This window comes from Vipera berus, assembly GCF_964194415.1.
Source record: "Vipera berus genome assembly, chromosome: 5".
Classification (NCBI taxonomy): domain Eukaryota; kingdom Metazoa; phylum Chordata; class Lepidosauria; order Squamata; family Viperidae; genus Vipera; species Vipera berus.
The window spans coordinates 92,929,403-92,953,251 of NC_138207.1; the positions used below are offsets into that span (position 1 = coordinate 92,929,403).

Here is a 23,849-nt window from a genome sequence, read left to right on the forward strand (position 1 = left end):
TCTGTCTACTACCATCCAAAAAGTTAGGACCAAAATTTGTGGTTCCCTTCCCCATCAAATGCATCATAAACCCAGTTATAGTAGAACTGGAACTTCCCAAGGCATTAAGGGAGATCCACCCTGTATTGCATTGCTAAAACCTGAGATAACCTCACCTTTATGGCCAATGACAGCCTCAATGCTGCAACCCATTATGGTAGAGGGTGAGCAACATTTTGAAATCAAAGAAATCCTAGACTCACGTAAACACCATGGAGCCACCCCAGTATCTGTTGGCTTGGAAGGACCTCCCAGCATCCCAAAATGAATAGATCCATTAAAAAACATGTTAGAGTCCCAAGATTGCTCAAACACTTTCATACACGTTCTCCAGACAACCCTGATTAACTTGCCATTCCTTTTTCTCCCCATTTTATTGTTTTCATGTCAGACACTCAACATATCTATTCATTTCATTTTATTTTTTTGGGTACTGCCATTCTGTTGGTTCTGTTGGGGAGGTTTTGCTCTTTGGGGAGGAAAGCTCTGTGGGCTCTGGGATGTATTTTCTTTATTTTATTCTTTTCACCTTTGATGCATTTCTCTGGGTGTGAAAGGGAGGAGAAATGTTCCTCGAGCCTTCTGTCTTATCTCTACTCGAAGAGATGGGGAATGGCCCCTACCCTTGGAATGCAGAAAGTAAACAGCAAGCTTGGATTTATGTTAAAGCAGACAGCGACCCCTAGTAGCCAAGCTAAAACTTTTATACTGAGAAGGCAAGCATTAATTTAAACTGCATATAGACACAGAGAGAGACATTGATTCACACTTATGACAAAGCATGAAAGCATCCCCTCCATGGAAAAGACAAGTGATTTAGCTAACAATCCTAAAATATATGTTTTAAATCTCCAGAAGGGAGATTATTCAGCAACCCTATCCCAAGCGTAGGCAGTGCAACAGCGGCCTCTGGTGGCAACCTACTAAGAACAAGCCTACATTTAAGTTACCTGCAACTAAAGCCTAATGCAAAGCAACCCTACCCAGTCCTGCTAGTTCTAAACAAGGGAAGAAGGAGCAAATTAACCTTCGTTAAAGGCACAGTTAGCGTACGGTTGACACTCTTAACATGGACAGGCAGTTCCTTAGGAGTTCCAGACCAGCTTACAACTTGTGGTCCTAAGAAGAAAAAAATTTGGCTGACCTTGTGTCCAACTGAAGGCTAGGGGCAATAACAGGCTTGCATTTGCTCATGCAGAACAGCGCACCCCCAGTGGCTGATCTGCAAATAACCGGCTTGCTTCCAAACAGTGACCCCTAGTGGTCGAAGGATGAACTTCGCTGAAGTACCCACTCATGCAAGCAGCACCCGGGTGGCTGCTCTGCAAATAAAAGGCTTGTCTCCAGGCACATGTAGAGTGCTACCTAGAGGTCAAAGAGTGAACTTCGCTGCAGTCACCACTCACGTAAGCAGTGCCCCCCTAGTGGCCAAAGGGTGAACTTCCCTGGTCTCTAACCATGCAGGTGTCCCCTGGTGGTCAAAAAGTGAAGTTCACCAAATTAGTTAAAAATAGCTAGGAAGTTTTCTGAAACTGTTCTAGCCATGGGGGAGTGTCTTATTGATTCAGAAGATCTGCTTCAAGCAATCAACCATGGAGAACTGCTTCAACCAACCTGCCTTGATTTTTACACAGAAGCTGACGTCTGAGCTTCGGTGAGGCCAAATACATCCCAGAAACCCTATGACTTGAGGCAACAAAGGAAGCCTACAGAAATCATACGGCCAAACCTGATGGAAAAATGGGATGTGTACCATGAATGCCACGAAAGAAACTGGGAGAAATTAAAGAAATTCTGCCAAGCGCCTAAAGAAGAGCTTTCTCCTGAATGCACTCTTTCATTAAAGGATTTTTTCCTCAAATGAAAAGACTACAGGTTCTATCTCGAAAGGGTACAGAAGCAGCTAAGGGATCCAACACTCGAGAAGGAAATGCAACGCCTCAAAATGCTAAACAAGGAACGCGAGCGTCTCTTAGAAAGTAAAAAATGCCTCCCTGAGGGCGAGCTACACCTAGAATACATACTGCACAAGAAGGCCCAGTATGAAGCTTCCCGCCACTCCAAAACATATCCTCATCATAGCCACTCATCCCAATGCCCCAGGGCAGTGCGAGCACAAGTCGACGCTGCGGTAGCCGCAGCAGTTTTACCTGTGGCAAAGGAAAAGCAGCTGATAAAGGCAGAAATAGCTGAAGCAGCTCTGCGTTGGGCAAAAGCCAAGCAGCTGCTAAAGGAAGAAATGGCCAAACCGAAGGACAACACAGCTCTACATGTGGCTAGACAAAAGGGAGAAATGGCCAGACTGGAGGCTAGACAAAAGAAAGAAATGGCCATAGCTCAGGCCAGGATTGACTTTGTACAGTATCAACAGGAAGCGGCAGAGAGGCTGGCAAAAGTGGAAGCTTTACAGAAGGCAATCCAAGCCCAATTCTAGAATGCCAGAAGTTGTAAACCCACATGACCATGCACAGGCCTAAGTTGACGACCACAGCGCGATCCGATATGAGCAGGCAGGAACACCGCGGTCATCCACAAGTCCTCTGAGACCAAGTGGACTGGAAGGAGAATCTCCATGACCAGATGTGCCCATTAGCCAGAGAACCGACAGAGCACCATCTGGATCACGAGACCTTCCCTCTGGAGTTAGACAACTGGCTCTAGCAAACCAAGTCACAGATGGTAACCTGACAGGTCCATCTGCAACGGTGACAACTCCACAGCAGGAAGAGCAGCTGCTGCAGGACAAGATTGCCAGGACTCAGGCCAGGCTAGAGTCCCTACTGCATCAACAGGAAACAGCATCCCGAGGCGCCGCCTTCACACCTGAATATGGAGGAGAATCTCGGCCACCAGATGTGCCAGATGCCCAGGGAGCCAGCAACACATCACCTGAATGACGGGATTCCCCCCAACAAGTAAAGACACAAGAAGTCAGACCTCCTCAGCTTAATGTAAAAGCAGAGGTATTCAGGCCAAACCCTCAAGGCCCCTTATGTGAGCCATGGGAAGTTACCCTCAACAAGAATTCTGAAGAAAACTGCCAGCCGTCTGTGCCCCATTCTCTTGCTCTTAGAAGCAATGCTTATGAAGATCAACGAGAAGCTACTGATCATGCCCCTGATGACCTCAACACCGTACCAGCCCAGCCTGACGGCAAATCCCACACAGCAACAATGGGTCGTCCAACATCCTGGAGAAGGTTGGATTCAGAAGAGTACAAGGTCTGCTTCAAATGCTGTGAGTCTATGGATCATGCGGCCAAAGCTTGCCTAGCTAAGGGGAAGTGCCATCCAAGCGAGGGTGACAAACACCAGGGAGCCATGCATCCAGACTCCGAGCAGCTACAACAAGCAATTTCTACTCCTCCTTCAACCAAGGAGCCCCAGCATGGCTCCAAAGAGCACCTAGAGGCGCTCACCAAGGTCAACTGCACGTCAGCATGTAGCAACTCGCCATTACCAAGCGCACCCCCAAGCGAAGAGACGCCTTTCACAACATTCACTGTGCAACAGAGCATGGAGGGGAGGAAAGACACTGAACTCCACACCCAGTCATTAAATGGGAACTCACAGATCCTACCGTCACCATTGCCAGTCACTGAACTCCGCATCCAGTCGCTAGATGGGAGTCCACAGATCCTACCATCACCATTGCCTAAAATGGGAGTCCTCACAAGACGATCGCAAATTTCAACACTATAGGTAACACATACCATACCTCACCTGAAGCACATGGATGATCACCCTCCTGATCACCTAAATCCCAAGGCTGAAATCTTGCCTCTATTGAGAGTAGACGCCCCTGACACCTTGGCCTACCTTGGATTGGTCTGAGGCCCAACAAGCCCCACAATTGCTTTAGGGATGGAACTTGGATGGTTCATCCCAGAAACGGTCTTTGTTGACCAGCTGCAACCCAGGTGAATATCTCAACAACCTCCATTCTCAGTAATGGGAGAGCAACCCACCTGAAACCATACCAAGAATGCTTCACGCTTGTGATTCTTAGTAATGGGAGAGCATCCCACGTCTTCACCTTTAGAACCCCAGCGAAAGACAACGCTTTCACAAGAAGAGGAGTCCTGTCTACAGTAAACAGCCTGTTCAACCCTCTAAGTTTTGCTGCAACAGCCCAAGGAAAGCTTCTTCTGCGCTCACTCTCCCAACATGTCTCGGACTGGGACAAGCCGCTCCCACCAGAACAGAAGCAAGACTGGGAGATGTGGTGTGAATCCCTAAGTTGTCTCAAAAGCGCCCACGTACAGAGCATGCATGTTCCCTTCTCACTTCCCACAACAAAGAGCTGCCCGTGTTCTCAGGCGCTTCAAAGAAGGCAATAGCAGATGTAGGATACTTAAAAGTCTACAGCGAGGAGAGCTGCAACATCTGTTTTGTCATTGGAAAGGTGAAACTAGCACTACTACAAGGTCACACCATGCCCAGATTAGAACTCTGTAGCGCTGTTTTAGCCATAGAAGCAGCAGACCTGATAACTAAAGCAATGAACCTTGAGTTTCAATCCACCACCTTCTACACAGACAGCAAGGTGGTGCTGTACTGTATTTTCAACCAAAGCAGACAATTCTATGTCTATGTAATAGAGTAGGAAAGATTGAAAGATCTCCAAGCCCTGAGCAGTGGCAACATGTGCCAACAGATCCGAATCTGGCAGACCAAGCTAAGTGGTCCATTTCTGCATCACAGTTGGCAGACTCAGTATGGCTAAAGGGTCCTGAATTATTGGCTCATCCAGACAGCCTGATGTCATCGAGACCAAAGCATATGCGCTTCCAGATCCAGGTCAACATGCCAATGTTCGATCTCAGGCACCCAATAAATTGCTCAGACAGAATGAGAAAGCGTCCATCCAGACCATCTGCTTGTCGGCAATGAGGAAAGAAAGAGTAACTGCCTGCTAGCCATTTCCTAGAACCAGCCTGCCTTAAACGCTCCTACAAAAGGAGACCCCGCATATTCGGCGTAGCAGACCATCTGCTTGTCGGCAATGGGCAAAGAAAGAGAAACTGCCTGCTAGCCGTTTCCTAGAACCAGCCTGCCTTAAACGCTCCTACAAAAGGAGACCCCGCATATTTGGCGTTGCGGTAATCATTTTGTTCACTTGTCTTAGCATTCCAGGAACTAACTTTGCAGAAGCCTTGCAGATTGATGAAGGCATTTGTCATGACCCAGTAATTGACAAATACCTGAAGGTCCAAAATTGTGTTTGGACATTCAATCCTCCCCATGTATCTCACATGGGAGCAGCGTGGGAGTGCATGATTGGCATAGCCCGCAAAACCCTGGACTCTATATTGACTAAGACAACCACACTGATGCATGAGGTCCTTCCTACCCTCATGACAGAAGATGCAGCTATCATCAATGCTCAGCCTTTGGTTCCAGTTTCTCCTGTTACTGAAGATCTTTGGTTCCAGTTTCCTTTGTTCCTGAGATTCTTTTGGTTCCAGTTTGTTCTGTTCCTGAAGATCCTTCAGTTCGTTTCTTCTGTTCCTGAAGGTCCTTTGGTTCCAGTTTTTTCTGTTCCTGAGATTCTTTTGGTTCCAGTTTCTTCCATTCCTGAAGATCCTTTGGTTCCAGTCTCTTCTGTTCCTGAGAATCCTTTGGTTCCAGAAGACTTTGTCTTGCTGAAAGACAAGGATGCCCATCAGAGCTCTTGGCCCATGGGGCGTGTACCAGGTCCTACCCAGCTCTGATGGACTAGTTCGCCAAGTCAAAGTCCAGATTGTGAAGCCACAAGAGTCGGGTCGCGACTCGCAGACTCTCATTAAACTGCTTTACACCAGACTGATCACCAAACTGATCCTGTTGCTGAAGAAGACTGAATTTGAAGATTGAACCTTGAACTATGCATATTGTGTCTACCTCATGACTGCATTGTTTGATGTAACACTTTGCTTATTTCAGTTATAGTTATGCATGTTTTGTATTTACCTTGTTTTTTATTAGAAATTAATATTTCCAAGCGGGGAGTGTGCTGGACCAGTATACATTCAGCTGCTCCATTTTATATCTAGTTTAGGAATTAAGAACTGTGTTAGTGTATTCAGCATTTACAGGGTTAATACAGGATATTAGCAGCAATCTATATAAGAACATGTGGCATTTATAGAGAATAGAGCCAAGATGGTGGACAGGCAGCAAAGACTGTAAAGAGCTCCTCCAAAAGTAAACGTTATGTAGCATTTATAGGATTAAACGTTATTTCAACAGATACCTTATGGGAATTGTAGTCTAGCTGTATAGTGAATACCATGCTTTCTAGTTAAGTGGGTGGAGCTTTCATAGTTTATGGCAGGACTTCTTGCCTTTGTCTTTGTACTGTCTCTCTGAATGAACCCTGGCATGCTGGGAATATCACGCTCCATCTTCATCATGTAGCTTTGCACAGGATGGAAAGTTCATCATTTTTTCACTTAATGAAATGGGTTCAAATTTCAATCTTGCATTTCGGATGGACCAGTGCTGTAACCGTGAATTATTGACATTGGAAGCATGAAATAATAAAGTAGTTTGTCTAATCCCATTTCATTTGTTTATTCTGGCTGTTTCAAGAGGGATCAGCATTCACATCTTTATTTGAAAAAGAACAGGGAAGAAAATGAAACACCCGAGAACTGCGCTTCATCACTCCTGTTCTCATAACAACTTTGCACCTGTAGATTGGCTGAAATCAAACTGGACAGTTGGGCACAGGGGAGAAGTTTGAAAGGAGAGTTTTAATGTAACATTTTATGCAGGAATTATTCAGATCTTGCCTTGCTATTCTGCTATCACTATCTCTCAATAAAAGTTTGTTTTAAAACAATGCCAGTTTCAGAAGTTCTGCTTTCCTGGGAGTGCTAGCTGAGGCAGGACCTTACAGTATGGAATGAATTTCAAACTCAAAATGAAGCTTTCATTATTTCTTTTGTTTCTGGTGAGAGAAAGTAGGAACTAGCTTAGATCATAGATCATAATGTAGCCTTGTTCACTTCTTCCAATATTTGGATTAGCTCTATTTCTATCACACATATTTCCTTAAGAAATCAATATAGATTAATATAGTTCACTTTTGGATAGCTGGGATTAATGCCTTTCACAGAACAGGAGCAATTTACATTCCACAGGAGACAGCTCCAACTTAGTAACTGATATCTGTGATTTCAGCTCTCTAAATCAAGACTGGGTGGGCAGCTTTTAATGATAATATAGTTCCATCTCTCTTTACTTCTTCAGAGATGGAGAACTACAATAAGAAAACAGAGTTAAAACAAAAATATTAACCTATATAATTCAGTGGAGAAGGAACACATTTTAAGGGAGCATCTCCACATTTGAAACTTCTTATTACAGGCATATAGCCAAATCCAATAAATGATTAGGTAATGCAAATTAGCTGATATGGTAAATATTTTTTACTGCTGGCATACCTGAACTATAACAGTGCATTTTAGGTTTTTAATATAATTTAGATTTACTGTATAATGCATCTATTGTATGACATTTTTCCAAACACTTGGGGACGGTTCTCATACACTATGGTCTACTCACAGAAAAAAGCATATAAAGTAGAAAACAAATCAGTTAGGCACTTGTATACGTGGACAGATCTCTGATGAAATTCTGAATGCCACATATGGGAACAGAGAAAAGGAATGTATGTTAGTGAATTCAAGCCTAATACATAACTGATAATTAAATCAAAAATAGCACTAGTACCGAATAAACATATATAAAGAAGGAAATTGTACTCACTTTTCTTAAATATACAAATAGTAAAAGTGCATGAAAACCCAAATATGAAGATTCTTCAGATCTTCCTGCATTTAGCATAAAATTTTAAAGACAATGTCAGGACCCACCCCAATCCACGTCTGACGAAAACAAAAACTCTTGGACTCAGTTCTAGTCCAAAAGGAATTTTTACTAGGACATGTTTGCTGGTGGAAATACAAGACGGGACCTGGTATTGTTTTACAGATTGAGACTTTATAAGGAGTTCCCGGTTCAACCCCCCTTCCCTCAACCACATTTGGTCAGCCCCCCATCATTTACTTCGTGTCATCCCTTTCGTGGGAAAAAGGGATCTTCGGACCTTTTACAGTTATTGCCTTCTTCCTTTAGATTCAAATGGAGACACAGGCCAGATACCTCCTTCCCTAACCCTCCCCTTTGTTCCCCCAGTTCAAAAGGTTTCCCTTGGTCTTTGAAATAACCTAAGGCAGGCTGAATCCACATTCACTCCTCCTTCCTCGGGAGATGGCAGAATCTAGGAAGGGGGGGAATAATGTTTTAAACATACATTTATGAATGTGATATAAATGGATTCTGACAGACAATTTATAAACCCATTTACTCAGTACAGCTTATCAATACAGTAAGAAGCCCACATTATAAAACCCTTAGTTATACTTCAACAAAAGCTACAAATTCAAATGTACCTCTGAATAAGGTAATAGCAGACCAAAGATTTAGAAATACAACTCTTAATCTTTTAAGATTAAAGTCTAAATGCCACACAGTGTAAAGCTATAATTTATTCTGAATATACAATGTAGCACATTGGAGGACAAAATGCTCAGATCTCCAGCTCTTAACCCCATTACTTTTGCAGGGAAGGAGTTTGGGTTAGACAAAATCTACATGTCAGCTGACTTTATTTTATACCTGAAAACCCGTGACCTCGAGTCATCATTTCAGATATTTCCTTACCAGATTCCTCAACACCTTCAACGATGGCAGAGCTTCTAGTGTACTTGAAAAGATCTTAAAATTTGAAGAACATACTCACAGATGTATGTGCCTTGAAGGTTAGTGTCCATGATAAAATTTATAGCAGAGTCAAAGGGCCAATCAAGAAATGTTTTGTGGCCTTTTGTATTATGTCATAAAATGTTTTATGATAATTTTTATGTCAAGAAATGTTTTATAAAATTTATTAAATTTTATTTTCGCAGGAGTCATGGGTCCCAGATTTTGGATGCATTCTATAAATTAATCCTTTTGAAGCACTTTGATTCAAAAAGTTTGAATCTGCTCTATGATGCAATGTTTTATCCAGCTAAAGGTTATAGATACTAGAGTTTTAATATTATATAGATTATTTTAACTTAAATGTATAGTAAATTTGTATATTGCAAAGCAAAGCACAACCTCAAGCAAAACTTTTATTTTCAAGAATGTTTTTGGATGTCATAAAAAGAACCCAAAGTATTCTTATAAAACAGAACAGCAGAATACTCTATCACATTGTTTAATATGGAAATATATCTATCTGGCCCAATAGAAATAAAAAATGAAACCACAAAGAGCATCCACCTAAACAACATTGTGATGCCACCAATAAAGGATCACAATGAGGAACAAAGGCTTTTATGTGCTAATATAATATAGAAACGAATCAAGATGCTGAAAAAATACAAATAAAAGCAGGAAATTTAAAAATAAGCAGTTAGAAATGTTGGGAGTTATAAAAAGTTACCACCATAACCAATTTTAGGTGTAAATAATGCCAAAGAAAAGATGTTTTGTGAAATAATTTTCAGCTGTTAAAAAAATTGTTGTCTAATGAACAACTGGCTAAAGTTGTTTGGAATATGAGATATGCTGTTAAGGGAAAAAAAGAATATTTGTTTCGAATACATGAATGCTGACTGTGGTAATAAATGAGAGGAAGACATTACAAAAGTAAGAAACTGAGGTAGTACAGGTAACCCCCAAGTTACAAGCGTTCCTTTAATGCTCGAAGTTACACAAGCGTAGCCTAGTGTTTACAAGAAAGTCCCAAAATCACAAATATTGCAGCTCCATAGGTGCTGAAATACTTTTTATCCGAACAGAGACCTGACAGAGACTGCAAGCTCCGGGTGACTGCCAATGCGTGCTTAGAAACAGAGCAAAAGGTTCCATTTCTCAAGCACCACATTCCAGGCATATGGAGTTTGCAGTCTCTGTCAGGTCTCCGTTTGGATAAGAAGTGTTTCAGCACCTATGGGGCAATTGAAAATGAAGTGAATGCTTCATTGCCAAATGCCCCAAAGGTGCTCAAACTCTTTTTACCCAGATGGAGACCTGACAGAGACCGCAAGCTCCATGTGGCTGCCAATGGGACACTTGAGAAACAGTGTTTCACTCTGTTTCTAAGCCTGCATTTGCATACAGACGGAGCTTCCAGTCTCCCCAAGGTCTCTGTCTTGGTGAGTTGGGGCAGGAGCAGGAGATAGGCACCGCAAACCCCGGGAGAGTTCAGGCTCCCATTTTCTGCAAAAGAGGATGGGTGCCTGAACTCACACAATATTATAGCACCCAGGACCTTCCATAGACTGTCCTCTCCCTCAAAGGCAGAAACTGCGACAGAGAGGAGATGGATCTTTTCAAGGTAAGTGTTGCAGGAAGGGAGAGGGAATCATGAGGTATCTTAGTTGGGTAGGGGAGGCCTTGGGGGCCTGTTCAATCACAAAGCCTCCCATGGCCTTCCTCACCCTTAGATATTTTGTGTTCACTTAACGAGCTGTGATCCTCTTAACGAGCAGGGAGTGATCTCATTCAAGGTACGAGATTCACTCCCACAAATTTTTGAATTACAAATGGAATGGGCAGGCTCCACTATATTTGTAACTCGAGGACTACCTACATTGAGCAAGACCACTTGAAATCTCAATACTTAGAAGGGAAGGGAATCATGTTCTAAATCCTATAGAAAAATAAATAAGCATAGTATAACACTGCAATATTATTGCATGCAAATGTTATTACAAGACAAAATTCAGAACTTGTACATAAAAATGTTAGAAATGATGGACTTAAAGATAACTACAGTGAGGATAATCAACCAGTGGAACAGCTTGTCTCCAGAAATTGTGGGTGCTCCATCACTGGAGATTTTCAAGAAGAGGCTAGACAGTCACTTGTCTGAGATGGTGTACGTTCTCCTGCTTGAGCAAAGGGCTGGACTAGAAGACCTCCAAGGTCCCTTCCAGCTCTATTTTACTCTACTCATATATTTAAAATTCTAAGAAGCTGAAAACAATAAAGATACTCAAAATGAGGAAATTTGTGTACAACATTTCTTATTGGGAGAAAACAAATAATCAGGAAATGTAAAATTAGATGGTTGGAAGAGAATATTTTTTCTAACTAATTATAAGTGAAAGACAGCCATGTTATATATTGATAATAAATTACTTATTAAAATCCAATAAAACAATTGTGTTTCCTTTTTTTCTCTCAAAATCTGATTTTTCAGAAGATGAGTTATTCTTAAATTAGGATCACTTTCCCCGAGTATCTGTACTGCTTATATATCCTACTTCACAATATTATTTTTAAATTTTAAGACTTACCAGTTACATTGTTCAAAACGTCTTTCAAAACACTGAAGCTGTGCAATAAGGGATCACGCTCTTCATCCTAAACATATGAATATACTGTTATATATTTAAAGCTATTCTCAGAAGAGAGAATGAAGATTTCAACCTGTTCAATGGCACACTATATAAAGGTATGACTATAAAAACATTTTTTCTGAGTATTAGCAATTTACAGTTCTTAATTCTGCAGAAAAAAGTTTTTTGTAGGAAAGTATAAGATACAACTTAAAACTTCAGATGTTTTAAAAATAGGATAGGATAGGATAGGATAGGATAGGATAGGATAGGATAGGATAGGATAGGATAGGATAGGATAGGATAGGATAGGATAGGATAGGATAGGATAGAATAGAATAGAATAGAATAGAATAGAATAGAATAGAATAGAATAGAATAGAATAGAATAGAATAGAATAGAATAGAATAGAATAGAATAGATCAATTTGCCGAAGTTGCGCCCACCCCATTGCTGGCAATGCAAAAAGAGTTGCAATACATCACGACACGTCACGTAACGTAGTGAGTTTGACGCCCGTGGAATAGAGCATAGGAAACAAACAGAGCACCTAGAGATCCTAATCCAGGGAAACAAAGTGATGTGTTAGCCATCACTGGATTTGGTGGGATGACAACATGGACAGCAAAAATATATTCAAAAAAACACACCCAAAATAAAAGATAAGGTACACTATTCCAGGGGTAGGCAACCTTGGTTCTTTTATGACTCGTGAATTCTGGAGTTGAAGTCCACAAGTCATAAAAGAACCAAGGTTGCCTACCCCTGCACTATTCCTAAAGAAAAGGTGCATGTGCACAGAAATTTAGGAAATGGAGCATGGAAATCTAGTCAAAAGCGTTTATCTAAGAATAAAAAAGAGAAACAAAAATGATACATTCAATTGCGAGGGGTTTTTTCACAGACTGTGCGAGCAGGCAAAAAAACAGATGACGTCTTCTAGCATCACTAGTCCTTTAGAGGCATACAATTGAAATATTGAGAGATTTCAATTATCCTCATATCTGCTGAGCTCTAATTCAGTCAAAAATCTAAGATGCAACAAAATCTGATGGATCACTTTTCTACTGATCCAAATGCAATATCAGATCATGCTCCAATGACTGCTACAGGGAGGGGGGAAAGTATTTGATCCCCTGCTGATTTTGTATGTTTGCCTACTGACAAAGATAGAGTCTATAATTTTAATGGTAGGTTTATTTTAACAGTGAGAGACAGAATAACAAAAAAAGTCCATAAAAACACATTTCATTGATTTGCATTTTAATGAGTGAAATAAATATTTGACCCCTTTGCGAAACATGACTTAGTACTTGGTGGCAAAACCCTTGTTAGCAATCACAGAAGTCAGACATTTCTTGTAGTTGGCCAACAGGTTTGCACACATCTCAGGAGAGATTTTATCCCACTCCTCTTTGCAGATCCTCTCCAAGTCATTAAGGTTTTGAGAATGAAGTTTGGCAGCTCAAACCTTTAGCTTCCTCCATAGATTTTCTATGGGATTAAGGTCTGGAGACTGGCTAGACCAGTCCAGGACCTTAATGTGCTGCTTCTTTAGCCACTCCTTTGTTGCCTTGGCCATGTGTTTTGGGTCGCTGCCATGCTGGAATACCCATCCACAACCCATTTTCAATGCCCTGACTGAGGGAAGAAGGTTCTCCCCCAAGATTGGACTGGAGGCTAAAACATATAAGGAATAGTTTGTAGAATTGGGTATGTCTAGTTTAATGAAAAGAAGGACGAGGGGTGACATGATAGCAGTGTTCCAATATCTCAGGGGCTGCCACAAAGAGGGAGTCAAGCTATTCTCCAAAGCACCTGAAGGCAGGACAAGAAGCAACAGATGGAAACTAACCAAAGAGAGAAGCAACCTAGAACTAAGGACAAATTTTTGACAGAACGATTAATCAATGGAACAACCTGCCTCCAGAAGCTGTGAATGCTCCAACACTGGAAGTTTTAAAGAAGAGACTGGACAGCCATTTGTCTGAAATGGTATAGGGCAGGGGTCAGCAACCTGAAACAGTGAAAGAGCCACTCGGAACCGGTTCCCTCACAAAAGGAAAAACTGGGAGCCGCAAAAAATGTGTGCACATGCACGCATGCGCAGAACAGGGTTTGACTGAAGAGTGGAGCCAAGGCGAGATATGCACCTACCCTGCATATTTGAATTAATTGGTTGAACTTTTTTAGTCCCACTTTTTTTTTTTTTGAACTGCACATGGCAGGGGACTTGGAGCCGCAGGAGACGGCTGAAAGAGCCGCATGCGGCTCCGGAGCCGCGGGTTGCAGACCTGTGGTATAGGGCATAGGGCTCCCAGTCCGCTGTCATGTGCAGTCCAAAAAAAAAAAAGTGGGAGTAAAAAAGTTCAACCAATCAATTCAAATATGCAGGGTAGGTGCATACCTCGCCTTGGCTCCACTCTTCAGTCAAACCCTGTTCTGTGCATGCGCGCATGTACGCACATGCGCACACATTTTTTGCGGCTCCCAGTTTTTCCTTTTGTGAGGGAACCGGTTCCGAGTGGCTCTTTCACTGTTTCAGGTTGCTGACCCCTGGTATAGGGTTTCCTGCCTGAGCAGGGGGTTGGACTAGATGACCTCCAAGGTCCCTTCCAACTTCATCATCATTATTATTATTCGAAAGTTCATGCCCCTGTCCATCATTCCTTTGATGCAGTGAAGTTGTCCTCTCTCCTTAGTAGAAAAACACTACCAAAGCATAATGTTTCCACCTCCATGTTTGACAGTGAGGAAGGTGTTCTTGGGGTCATAGGCAGCATTCCTCCTCCTCCTAACATGGTAAATTGAGTTGATGCCAAAGAGCTCAATTTTGGTCTCAGATGACCACAACACTTTCACCTCTGAATCATTCAAATGTTCACTGGCAAACTTCAGATGGGTTTGTATATGTGCTTTCTTCAGTAGGGAGACCCTGTGGGTGCTGCAGAATTTCAGTCCTTCAAAGCGTAAGGTAAAGGTAAAGGTTCCCCCGCACATGCGTGCTAGTCGTTTCCGACTCTAGGGGCTGGTGCTCATCTCTGTTTCAAAGCCGAAGAGCCAGCACTTGTCCGAGGACGTCTCCGTGGTCATGTGGCCGGCATGACTAGACGCCAAAGGCGCACGGAACGCTGTTACCTTCCCACCGTAGTGGTCCCTATTTTTCTACTTGCATTTTTACATGCTTTCGAACTGCTAGGTTGGCAGAAGCTGGGACGAGTAACAGGTGCTCACTCTGTTACGCGGCACTCGGGATTCGACCCGCCAAACTGCCGACCTTCAAAGCGTAGGGTGTTACCAATTGTTTTCTTGGTGAATATGGTCCCAGCTGCCTTGAGATCATTGATAAGATCCTCCCGTGTAGTTCTGGACTGATTCCTCAGTGTTCTCATGATCATTGAAACTCCACAAGCTGAGATCTTGCATGGAGCCCCAGACCAAGGGAGATTGACAGTTATTTTGTGTTTCTTCCATTTGCGAATAATTCCATTGGCAATAGTCTTGTAACCCATTCCAGTCTTGTGTAGGTCTACAATCTTGTAGCTGACAGCTCTTTGGTCTTGGTCTTGAGTTTGGAATCTGATTGATTGCTTCTGTGGACAGGGATCTTTTATATAGGTAACAAGATGAGATTAGGAGCACTCCCTTTAAGAGAGTGCTCCTAATCTCAGCTTATTTGTATAAAAGGTACCTTGGCGCCAGAAATCTTGCTGATTGATAGGGGATCAAATACTTATTTCACTCATTAAAATGCAAATAAATTTATAATTTTTTTCAAATGCGTTTTTGTGGATTTTTTGTAGTTATTCTGTCTCTCACTGTTAACATAAACCTACCATTAAATTTCCAGACTGATCATTTGTCAGTGAGCAAATGTACAAAATCAGCAGGGGATGAAATACTTTTTTCCCCTCACTGTTATGTTAAAATCTGAAAACTCAATTAACTCTAGAATCTGAATTAATAAAAGGAATTTCCTTTGTGGAATATTAAAACACTCTTTTTAAATTAATAGAAATCTATGTTAATCTATTAATCTGTTAAACTTCCATCTCTATTATTATTGTTACCTGTTTGGAACTCTTTTAAGGCATACATTTGCCTCAGAAATCTAGAGATATTCATCTAGAGATACAGTCATGGCCGAAATTGTTGGCACCCCAGAAACTTTTCCAGAAAATCAAGTATTTCTCACAGAAAAGTATTGCAGGAACACATGTTTTGCTATACACAGGTTTATTCCCTTTGTGTGTATTGGAACACAACAAAAAAATGAGGAAAAAAAGCAAATTGGACATAATGTCAAACAAAACTCCAAAAATGGGCTGGACAAAATTATTGGCACCCTTAACTTAATATTTGGTTGCACACCCTTTGGAAAAAATAACTGAAATCAGTCGCTTCCTATAACCATCAATAAGCTTCTTACACCTCTCACCCAGAATTTTGGACCACTCTTCCTTTGCAAACTGCTCCAGGTCTCTCTTATTGGAAGGCCGCCTTTTCCCAACAGCAATTTTAAGTTCTCTCCACAGGTGTTCAATGGGATTCAGATCTGGACTCATTGCTGGCCACTTCAGAACTCTCCAGCGCTTTCTTGCCATCCATTTCTGGGTGCTTTTTGACGTATGTTTGGGGTCATTGTCCTGCTGGAAGACCCAAGATCTCAGATGCAAACCCAACTTTCTGACACTGGGCTCTACAGTGTGACCCAAAATCCTTTGGTAATCCTCAGATTTCATGATGCCTTGCACACATTCAAGGCACCCAGTGCCAGAGGCAGCAAAACAACCCCAAAACATCATTGAACCTCCACCATATTTCACTGTAGGTACTGTGTTCTTTTCTTGGTAGGCCTCATTTCGTTTTCGGTAAACAGTAGAATGATGTGCTTTACCAAAAAGCTCTATCTTGGTCTCATCTGTCCACAAGATGTTTTCCCAGAAGGATTTTGGCTTGCTCAAGTACATTTTGGCAAACTGTAATCTTGCTTTTTTATGTCTCTGTGTCAGCAGTGGGGTCCTCCTGGGTCTCCTGCCATAGCATTTCATTTCATTTAAATGTCGACGGATAGTTCGTGCTGACACTGATGCTCCGAGCCTGCAGGACAGCTTGCATTCCTTTGGAACTTGTTTGGGGCTGCTTATCCACCATCCGGACTATCCTGTGTTGCAACCTTTCATCATTTTTTCTCTTCCGTCCACGACCAGGGAGATTAGCTACAGTGCCATGGGTTGCAAACTTCTTGATAATGTTGCGCACTGTGGACAAAGGCAAATCTATATCTCTGGAGATGGACTTGTAACCTTGAGATTGTTGATATTTGTCCACAATTTTGGTTCTCAAAATCCTCAGTTTTCTTCTCCTCTTTCTGTTGTCCATGCTTCGTGTGGCACACACAGACACACAATGCAAAGACTAAGTGAACTTCTCTCCATTTTATCTGCTTTCAGGTGTGATTTTTATATTGCCCACACCTTTTACTTGCCCCAGGTGAGTTTAAAGGAGCATCACATGCTTGAAACAATCTTATTTATCCACAATTTTGAAAGGGTGCCAATAATTTTGTCCAGCCCATTTTTGGAGTTTTGTTTGACATTATGTCCAATTTGTTTTTTTTCCCTCCCTTTTTTGTTGTGTTCCAATACACACAAAGGGAATAAACCTGTGTATAGCAAAACATGTGTTCCTGCAATACTTTTCTGTGAGAAATACTTGATTTTCTGGAAAAGTTTCTGGGATGCCAACAATTTCAGCCATGACTGTATTAATACAACAAGAAAAGATGGTTAAAGGTGTATTGCTGAAACTTATAAAGCATTTGCATCAGCTAGATTATTGAGGGCTTATCTGTCAAATGCCAAGGAAATCAGGAGATTCAGGCAGTTCAAATGAGTATAAAGATTTATTGCAAGCTTAAACTCTGATCAACTAACAGTCAAGGAAATGAGTAAGATAAGAGGCGCATTCAAGGTGGGCTGGATTTAGATCTGTTGCCAGCACACAGGACTCATGACACATTTGATCCCTTCCTAAGCCTCAGCCTGTTCATCTCCTACAATATCATTCTGGAGGTGGTAATGGACCAAGTAGATAAGACTCCACCTCTTCCAGTGTGCCTCTTGCTCCCTTCTTCCCATCTTGTCAAATTTAACTCAATTTTAATGTTAATATTTATTGGTTTGATGGTTTAATGTTTTATCTTGTGAGTTTTTACAAGATAAGCCACCTAGAGCCCCTCTGGGTGTAATGAACAGCACGTAAATTTAATACATAAATAAGAATAAGAATAAACTAGGATAACTAAACAATTGACAAAATGGAATAGTTCTTGAAATGAACTAAGAAAACTAAGAAAAAACACAGGGAATCTAGTGATAAAGCTGAAAACTTACTAGCTTACCAGCTGAAATAAAATCAAAAACAGTTGAATGCAATTTCAAGAATACAGTCTAAATTCTGTCAGTTATACTATTAACTATATAGATCAGTAGTCCCCAATCTTTGTGGCTTGGCAGCCTGGCTGAGGGGGAGGGGGAGGGGGAGAGCGAAACTGGGTTGTGCAAGCGGTGGTCTTGTGCACACGCACACATAGCTCAACTCACACGAGTGGTACGTTGGGGCAGACACGCATGCACATGCAGCTTGACTTGTGCATGCATGCCGGCCCACCACTCATGCAAGTCGAGCTGCGTGTGCATGCATGCTGCCCATCATTCGCGCAGCCAGGTTGCAAATAGGCTGTGGCTATTTGGAGACCCCTGATATAGATAATATACATGTGATTATACATCTGATTCCTTTGTAGCCTTTAAAGAAATTGTAAAATTTTGAGGAGCTATAGAAAAGGAATAAATTTCTCAAGCATATACAGTTGCAAGAAAAAGTACGTGAACCCTTTGGGATTACGTGGAGTTTTGCATGAATTGGCCATAAAATGCGCTCTAAACGTCATGTAAGTCACAACAATAGAAAAACACAGTCTGCTTAAAATAATACTACACAAACATTAGCTGTTGTCATGTTTTAATTGAACATAAGATGGAAACATTCACAGTGCAGGGTGGAAAAAGTATGTGAACCCCTAGCCTAATGACTTCTCCAAGAGCTAATTGGAGCCAGGAGTGAGCCAACCTTGACTCCAATCAGTGTGATGATATTGGATGTGTTGCTGACAGCTGTCCTGCCCTTTAAAAACACACACCTGTTTTGGGTTTACTGGTCTCAAGAAGCACTGTCTGATGTGAACCATGCCTCACAGAAAAGAGCTCTCAGAAGACCTACGATCAAGAATTGTTGACTTGCATGAAGCTGGAAAGGGTTACAAAAGTATCTCCAAAAGCCTTGATGTTCATGTGTCCACGGTAAGATAGACTGTCTACAAATGGAGAAAGTTTAGCACTGTTGCTACTCTCCCTAGGCGTGATCGTCCTGTAAAAAATGACTGCAAGAGCACCGCACATAATGCTTAATGAGGTAAAGAAGAATCCTAGAGTGTCAGCTAAAGACCTACAGAAATCTCTGGCACATGCTAACATTTTTGTTGACACATCTACAATAAGGAAAACATTAAACAAGTATGGAGTACATGGGAGGACACCACGGAGGAAGCCATTGCTGTCCAAAAAAAATATTGCAGCACGTTTGAAGTTTGCAAAAGAGCACCTGGATGTTCCACAGCACTACTGGCAAAATATACTGTGGACAGATGAAACCAAAATTGTTTGGGAAAAACACACAACACTATGTGTGGAGAAAAAAAGGCACAGCACACCAACATCAAAACCTCATCCCCACTGTAAAACATGGCGGAGGGAGCATCCTGGTTTGAGTCTGCTTTGCTGCCTCAGGGCCTGGACGGATTGTTGTCATTGATGGGAAAATGAATTCCATAGTTTATTCGGACATTTTGCAGGAAAACGTACGACCATCTGTCCGCCAACTGAAGCTCCGCAGAGGATGGGTGATGCAACAGGACAATGACCCAAACCATACAAGTAATTCAACAAAACAATGGATTCAACAGAACAGAATACGCCTTCTGGAGTGGCCCAGTCAGAGTCCTGACCTCAACCCGATTGAAATGCTGTGGCATGACCTTAAGAGAGCGATTCACACCAGACATCCCAAGAATATTGCTACACTGAAACAGTTTTGTGCAGAGGAGTGGTCCAAAATTACTCCAGATCGTTGTGCAGGTCTGATCTGCAACTACAGGAAATGTTTGGTTGAGGTTATTGCTGCCAAAGGAGGGTTAACCAGTTATTAAGTCCAAAAGTTCACATACTTTTTCCACCCTGCACTGTGAATGTTTCCATCTCATGTTCAATTAAAACATGACAACAGCAAATGTTTGTGTAGTATTATTTTAAGCAGACTGTGTTTTTCTATTGTTGTGACTTACATGACGTTTAGAGCGCATTTTATGGCCAATTCATGCAAAACTCCACGTAATCCCAAAGGGTTCACATACTTTTTCTTGCAACTGTATAAGTCATTTGGCCCAACCACTCTCCTTATACAAAATTAAAGATAATGTTCATGTCCATTATATTAACCATGATATGGCTACATTAATATCTTGCACTTTACAGTACAGAAGGGAAGATATAATAATGCTTCTATTGCAGAGCAAACCTGCCTTTACTATAAGGGAGAACCTATGATTCCAGTCCACATGTACTTTCTGTAATAGCTAACCTCATATGTTCATACATACAGTAATTGTAGTTAGGGCTTGCTGTTAGTATGAGAATAATTATATTTCAGCCGGGAACCTTAATATCTCTTAGAAAAGTTGGATTTTTTACACTATTATTGCACACCACAAAATACTGCCTTAATTGTAATACTATGTAGAAAAAGTTATAATATGCTATATTCTGACATGCATAGGGTATTTTGGACAACTTAACAGCATTACTTCAGGTTACTGAGGTTGTCCCAAGTCATACTGTTCCAGTTTGATAGCCATATAAAATCTATAAATAAATGAATGAATCTTATATCTAGGATATACTGCAACAAAAATAGCTAAAAATAGCTATTGATTACTATTAAAAGTTGGAATTTACAATTAGCTTGGATTGTATAAAATATTTGAGATACTATTTTGCCCAAAATACACTGAATGAAATATGTCTAAATACATAAATGAGACTGCACTGGGTATAAATTATGGTCGAGCCGAGGAATTTGGTCAATATCTGCTGGATAAAATCGCTCGGATTCGAACTGGTCTGGACTCCAACTGGGCTGAGATGGAAGAACAAGACATGGACAGTCTTGTCGACGTCATCTGGGAAGAATTTGATCCTGTAACTCCTAAGGAAGTGGACAGGATTATGAGAAGGTTAAGCTCCTCCACATGCTTACTGGACCCGTGCCCTTCCTGGCTGGCCTATGCAGCTCGAGAGGCAACACGAGGCTGGTTCCTAGCGGTCATCTCTGCTTCTCTGAGTGAGGGTCACTTCCCCACCGCCTTGAAGGAGGCGGTGGTGAGACCTCTCCTCAAGAAGCCCACCTTGGACCCATCCTCTTTGAATAACTTTCGTCCAGTCTCCAATCTTCGCTTCCTTGCGAAGGTTGTTGAGAGCGTGGTGGCGCACCAACTTCCTCAGATCCTGGATGAAGCGGTTTATCTAGACCCGTACCAATCGGGTTTCAGGCCGGGCTACAGCACGGAGACGGCATTGGTCGCTCTGATGAATGATCTCTGGAGAGCCCGGGACAGGGGCCATTCCTCTGTCCTAGTCTTATTAGACCTCTCGGCGGCTTTCGATACCATCGACCATGGTATCTTGCTGCGACGCCTCAGGGGACTGGGAGTGGGAGGCACGGTTCTGCGTTGGTTCTCCTCCTTTCTCCAGGGTCGCTCGCAGTCGGTGCTGACAGGGGGACAGAGGTCGACCCCGAGGCCTCTCGCTTGCGGAGTCCCTCAGGGGTCGGTCCTCTCGCCTCTCCTGTTCAACATCTACATGAAACCGCTGGGTGAGATCATTCGCAGTTTTGGAGAAGGGTACCATCAGTATGCTGATGACACCCAGCTTTTTATCTCAACTCCAAACAATATCAGTGATGCCCTAGACGTGATGTCCCGCTGCCTGAAAGCGGTCCGGGAATGGATGGGGAGAAACAGGCTTCAACTGAACCCGGACAAGACTGAATGGCTGTACGTACCGGGAAACCAGGAGATTCAGAACGTCCCACTGCTTAACATTGGGGACAAGTTACTTCCCCCTGTTGATAGGGCCCGCAACCTGGGTGTCCTCCTAGACTCGCAGCTCTCCCTGGAAGACCACATTGGAGCTGTGACCAAGGGGGCCTTCTCCCGGGTTCGACTAATTCGCCAACTACGGCCTTATCTGGACCTGGATTCCTTACGTACAGTCACCCATGCCCTTGTGACATCTCGCCTAGACTATTGTAACGCTCTCTACATGGGGCTGCCCTTGAGATCCACTCGGAAGCTTCAACTGGTGCAAAGTGCGGCGGCACGGACACTCTTGGGAGCCTCCCGATACTCCCATATCACACCTCTCCTCCGTGCGCTGCACTGGCTTCCGGCTGCCTTCCGTGTGAAGTTCAAGGTGCTAACGATGACTTACAAAGCCCTACATGGCATGGGTCCGGACTACCTTCGGGAGCACCTTCTGCCGATGTCAGCACCCCACCGTCCTGTGCGCTCCCACAGAGAGGGCCTCCTCAGGGTGCCACCGCTCAAGGAATGTCGGCTGGTGGCCCCCAGGGGGAGGGCATTCTCAGTGGGTGCGCCAGCCCTCTGGAACACCTTACCAACAGAAATCCGGATGGCCCCTGACCTCCGTACCTTCCGTCGCGACTTAAAAACTTTCCTGTTTCAGCAGGCTGGCCTGGCATGATAGCGTTAATTGGGGTCCCAGTTTGTGTTCATTAGTGTTTCTTATTATTTTTATTGTTCGATCTGTATACCTTCCTTCCTCTGTACACCGCCCCGAGTCCCTCGGGAGAAGGGCGGTTTATAAAAACTAATAAATAAATAAATAAATAAATAAATTAAAATTGCCTTTGACTCTCAAGATTAATGTAGTCAAATTAATATAACTTCTAAACTGATGCGTTTCAAGAGGAATTCCAATGCTAATTCCTATTAGGTATGTTACACAGATCGATAAATTCTAGGAAGTTTTTATAGCAGGAAAAGGTCCCTTGATTTCCATAAGCAATGAGATTGCTTTATGAGAATTGTGGGTTTGATTTACTAGATTTTCAAGTTCATCACTGGACTTTTACTCTAACCTCCTGTGTAGAATTAGAAAAAAAATTATTATCATTCCCTTTGGGCTTGTTTTAGAGAATCAATTTATGATTCCTCTGAAATAATTTCAAGTTACTGGGTCCGACACAAAAGATTTAAATTGCATATATTAACATAGGACTATTAATTATTGTAATTTCTCTTAAACAGTTAACATTGAAAGATAAATTTTATTAGACAAATTTGGATTTAATTAATACAATTCTTCCATTTCTAGTAACTTACCAAATGTATGTGAGTACTCCATCTTGCACTGCGTTTTATGGCTCCTATTACTGTATTGATTTCACCTTGTACAATGTAAATATTCTTATCTACAATCCTGGCAGTCCTAAAATAGAGACATCAAATTACTATTCCATCAAAAGAGTATTCCCCACATCTGATAAAAAAATAGGAAAAAAATGCCCCAAAATAAAAATTTTGAAAAGAGACAGATGTTTTTAGGGACAGTAACAATGATCTGAATTGCACCAGAGCAGTCTGCTTATATACTATAATTGATAGTTATTTATTTCTGAACACTGAGTTTAAGAACTAATAAAAACTATAAAAAGGGTTCCTTTCATACTTCAACACTGATGTATAGGAGTAAAAATGTGAGGGTTCTGGGCTGCAGAAAGCAAGTTAACTATGTCCCGTTACACTTCCTCACTTTCTCAGCTGTATCTCCCCTCCAATGCACTGCTAGATTTCTTACTATTCAGTTCAGAAATACTGCTATATTGCCTTCTTCCTATCTGATCTCACACAGGATATATCACCCTGCTTTCCCTAATGCATTTTATGCTTTGTCTCTATTTTTCATTCATGCCCCAAATTAATTTTTTAGCCTACTTTTTGCCACTGCATTTCCTACCCTGCTGTTTCTCTTTCTCCTCCAATCCAACTTTCCACCAGCAACCCTGAATCCTTCTTAGCACATTTTGCCTAGCACTTTTCTGACTACTATTTATGTTTTTAACTTTTTTCAAATCAATGCTTTTTTCCAATAATTTTTTTAAGGATTATACTATACTGTCAACGCTGCTAACATCGAATGTTATTGCTTCACAAGAGATGAAGAAGTAGCCATTTCACATGTTAAACTTGTGTATTGCTTTAAGAGATTGATTTTAAGGTTGGGAGGG

At 41.9% G+C, this 23,849-nt stretch overlaps 1 protein-coding gene across 5 annotated transcripts in view; it reads right to left on the reverse strand.

Moving 5' to 3' along the window:
- Nucleotides 1-23,849, reverse strand: part of GBF1 (golgi brefeldin A resistant guanine nucleotide exchange factor 1) — a 309,656-nt gene that overhangs the window by 272,886 nt on the left and 12,921 nt on the right. For all 5 annotated transcript variants that reach the window (XM_081329572.1, XM_081329571.1, XM_081329569.1 and 2 more), the window contains exons 2-3: nt 22,945-23,050; nt 11,381-11,447 (exon numbers count right to left, since the gene is read on the reverse strand). In XM_081329572.1, the coding sequence (XP_081185698.1) occupies nt 11,381-11,447; nt 22,945-23,050 (173 nt within the window). The remainder of the gene's footprint in view (nt 1-11,380; nt 11,448-22,944; nt 23,051-23,849) is intronic.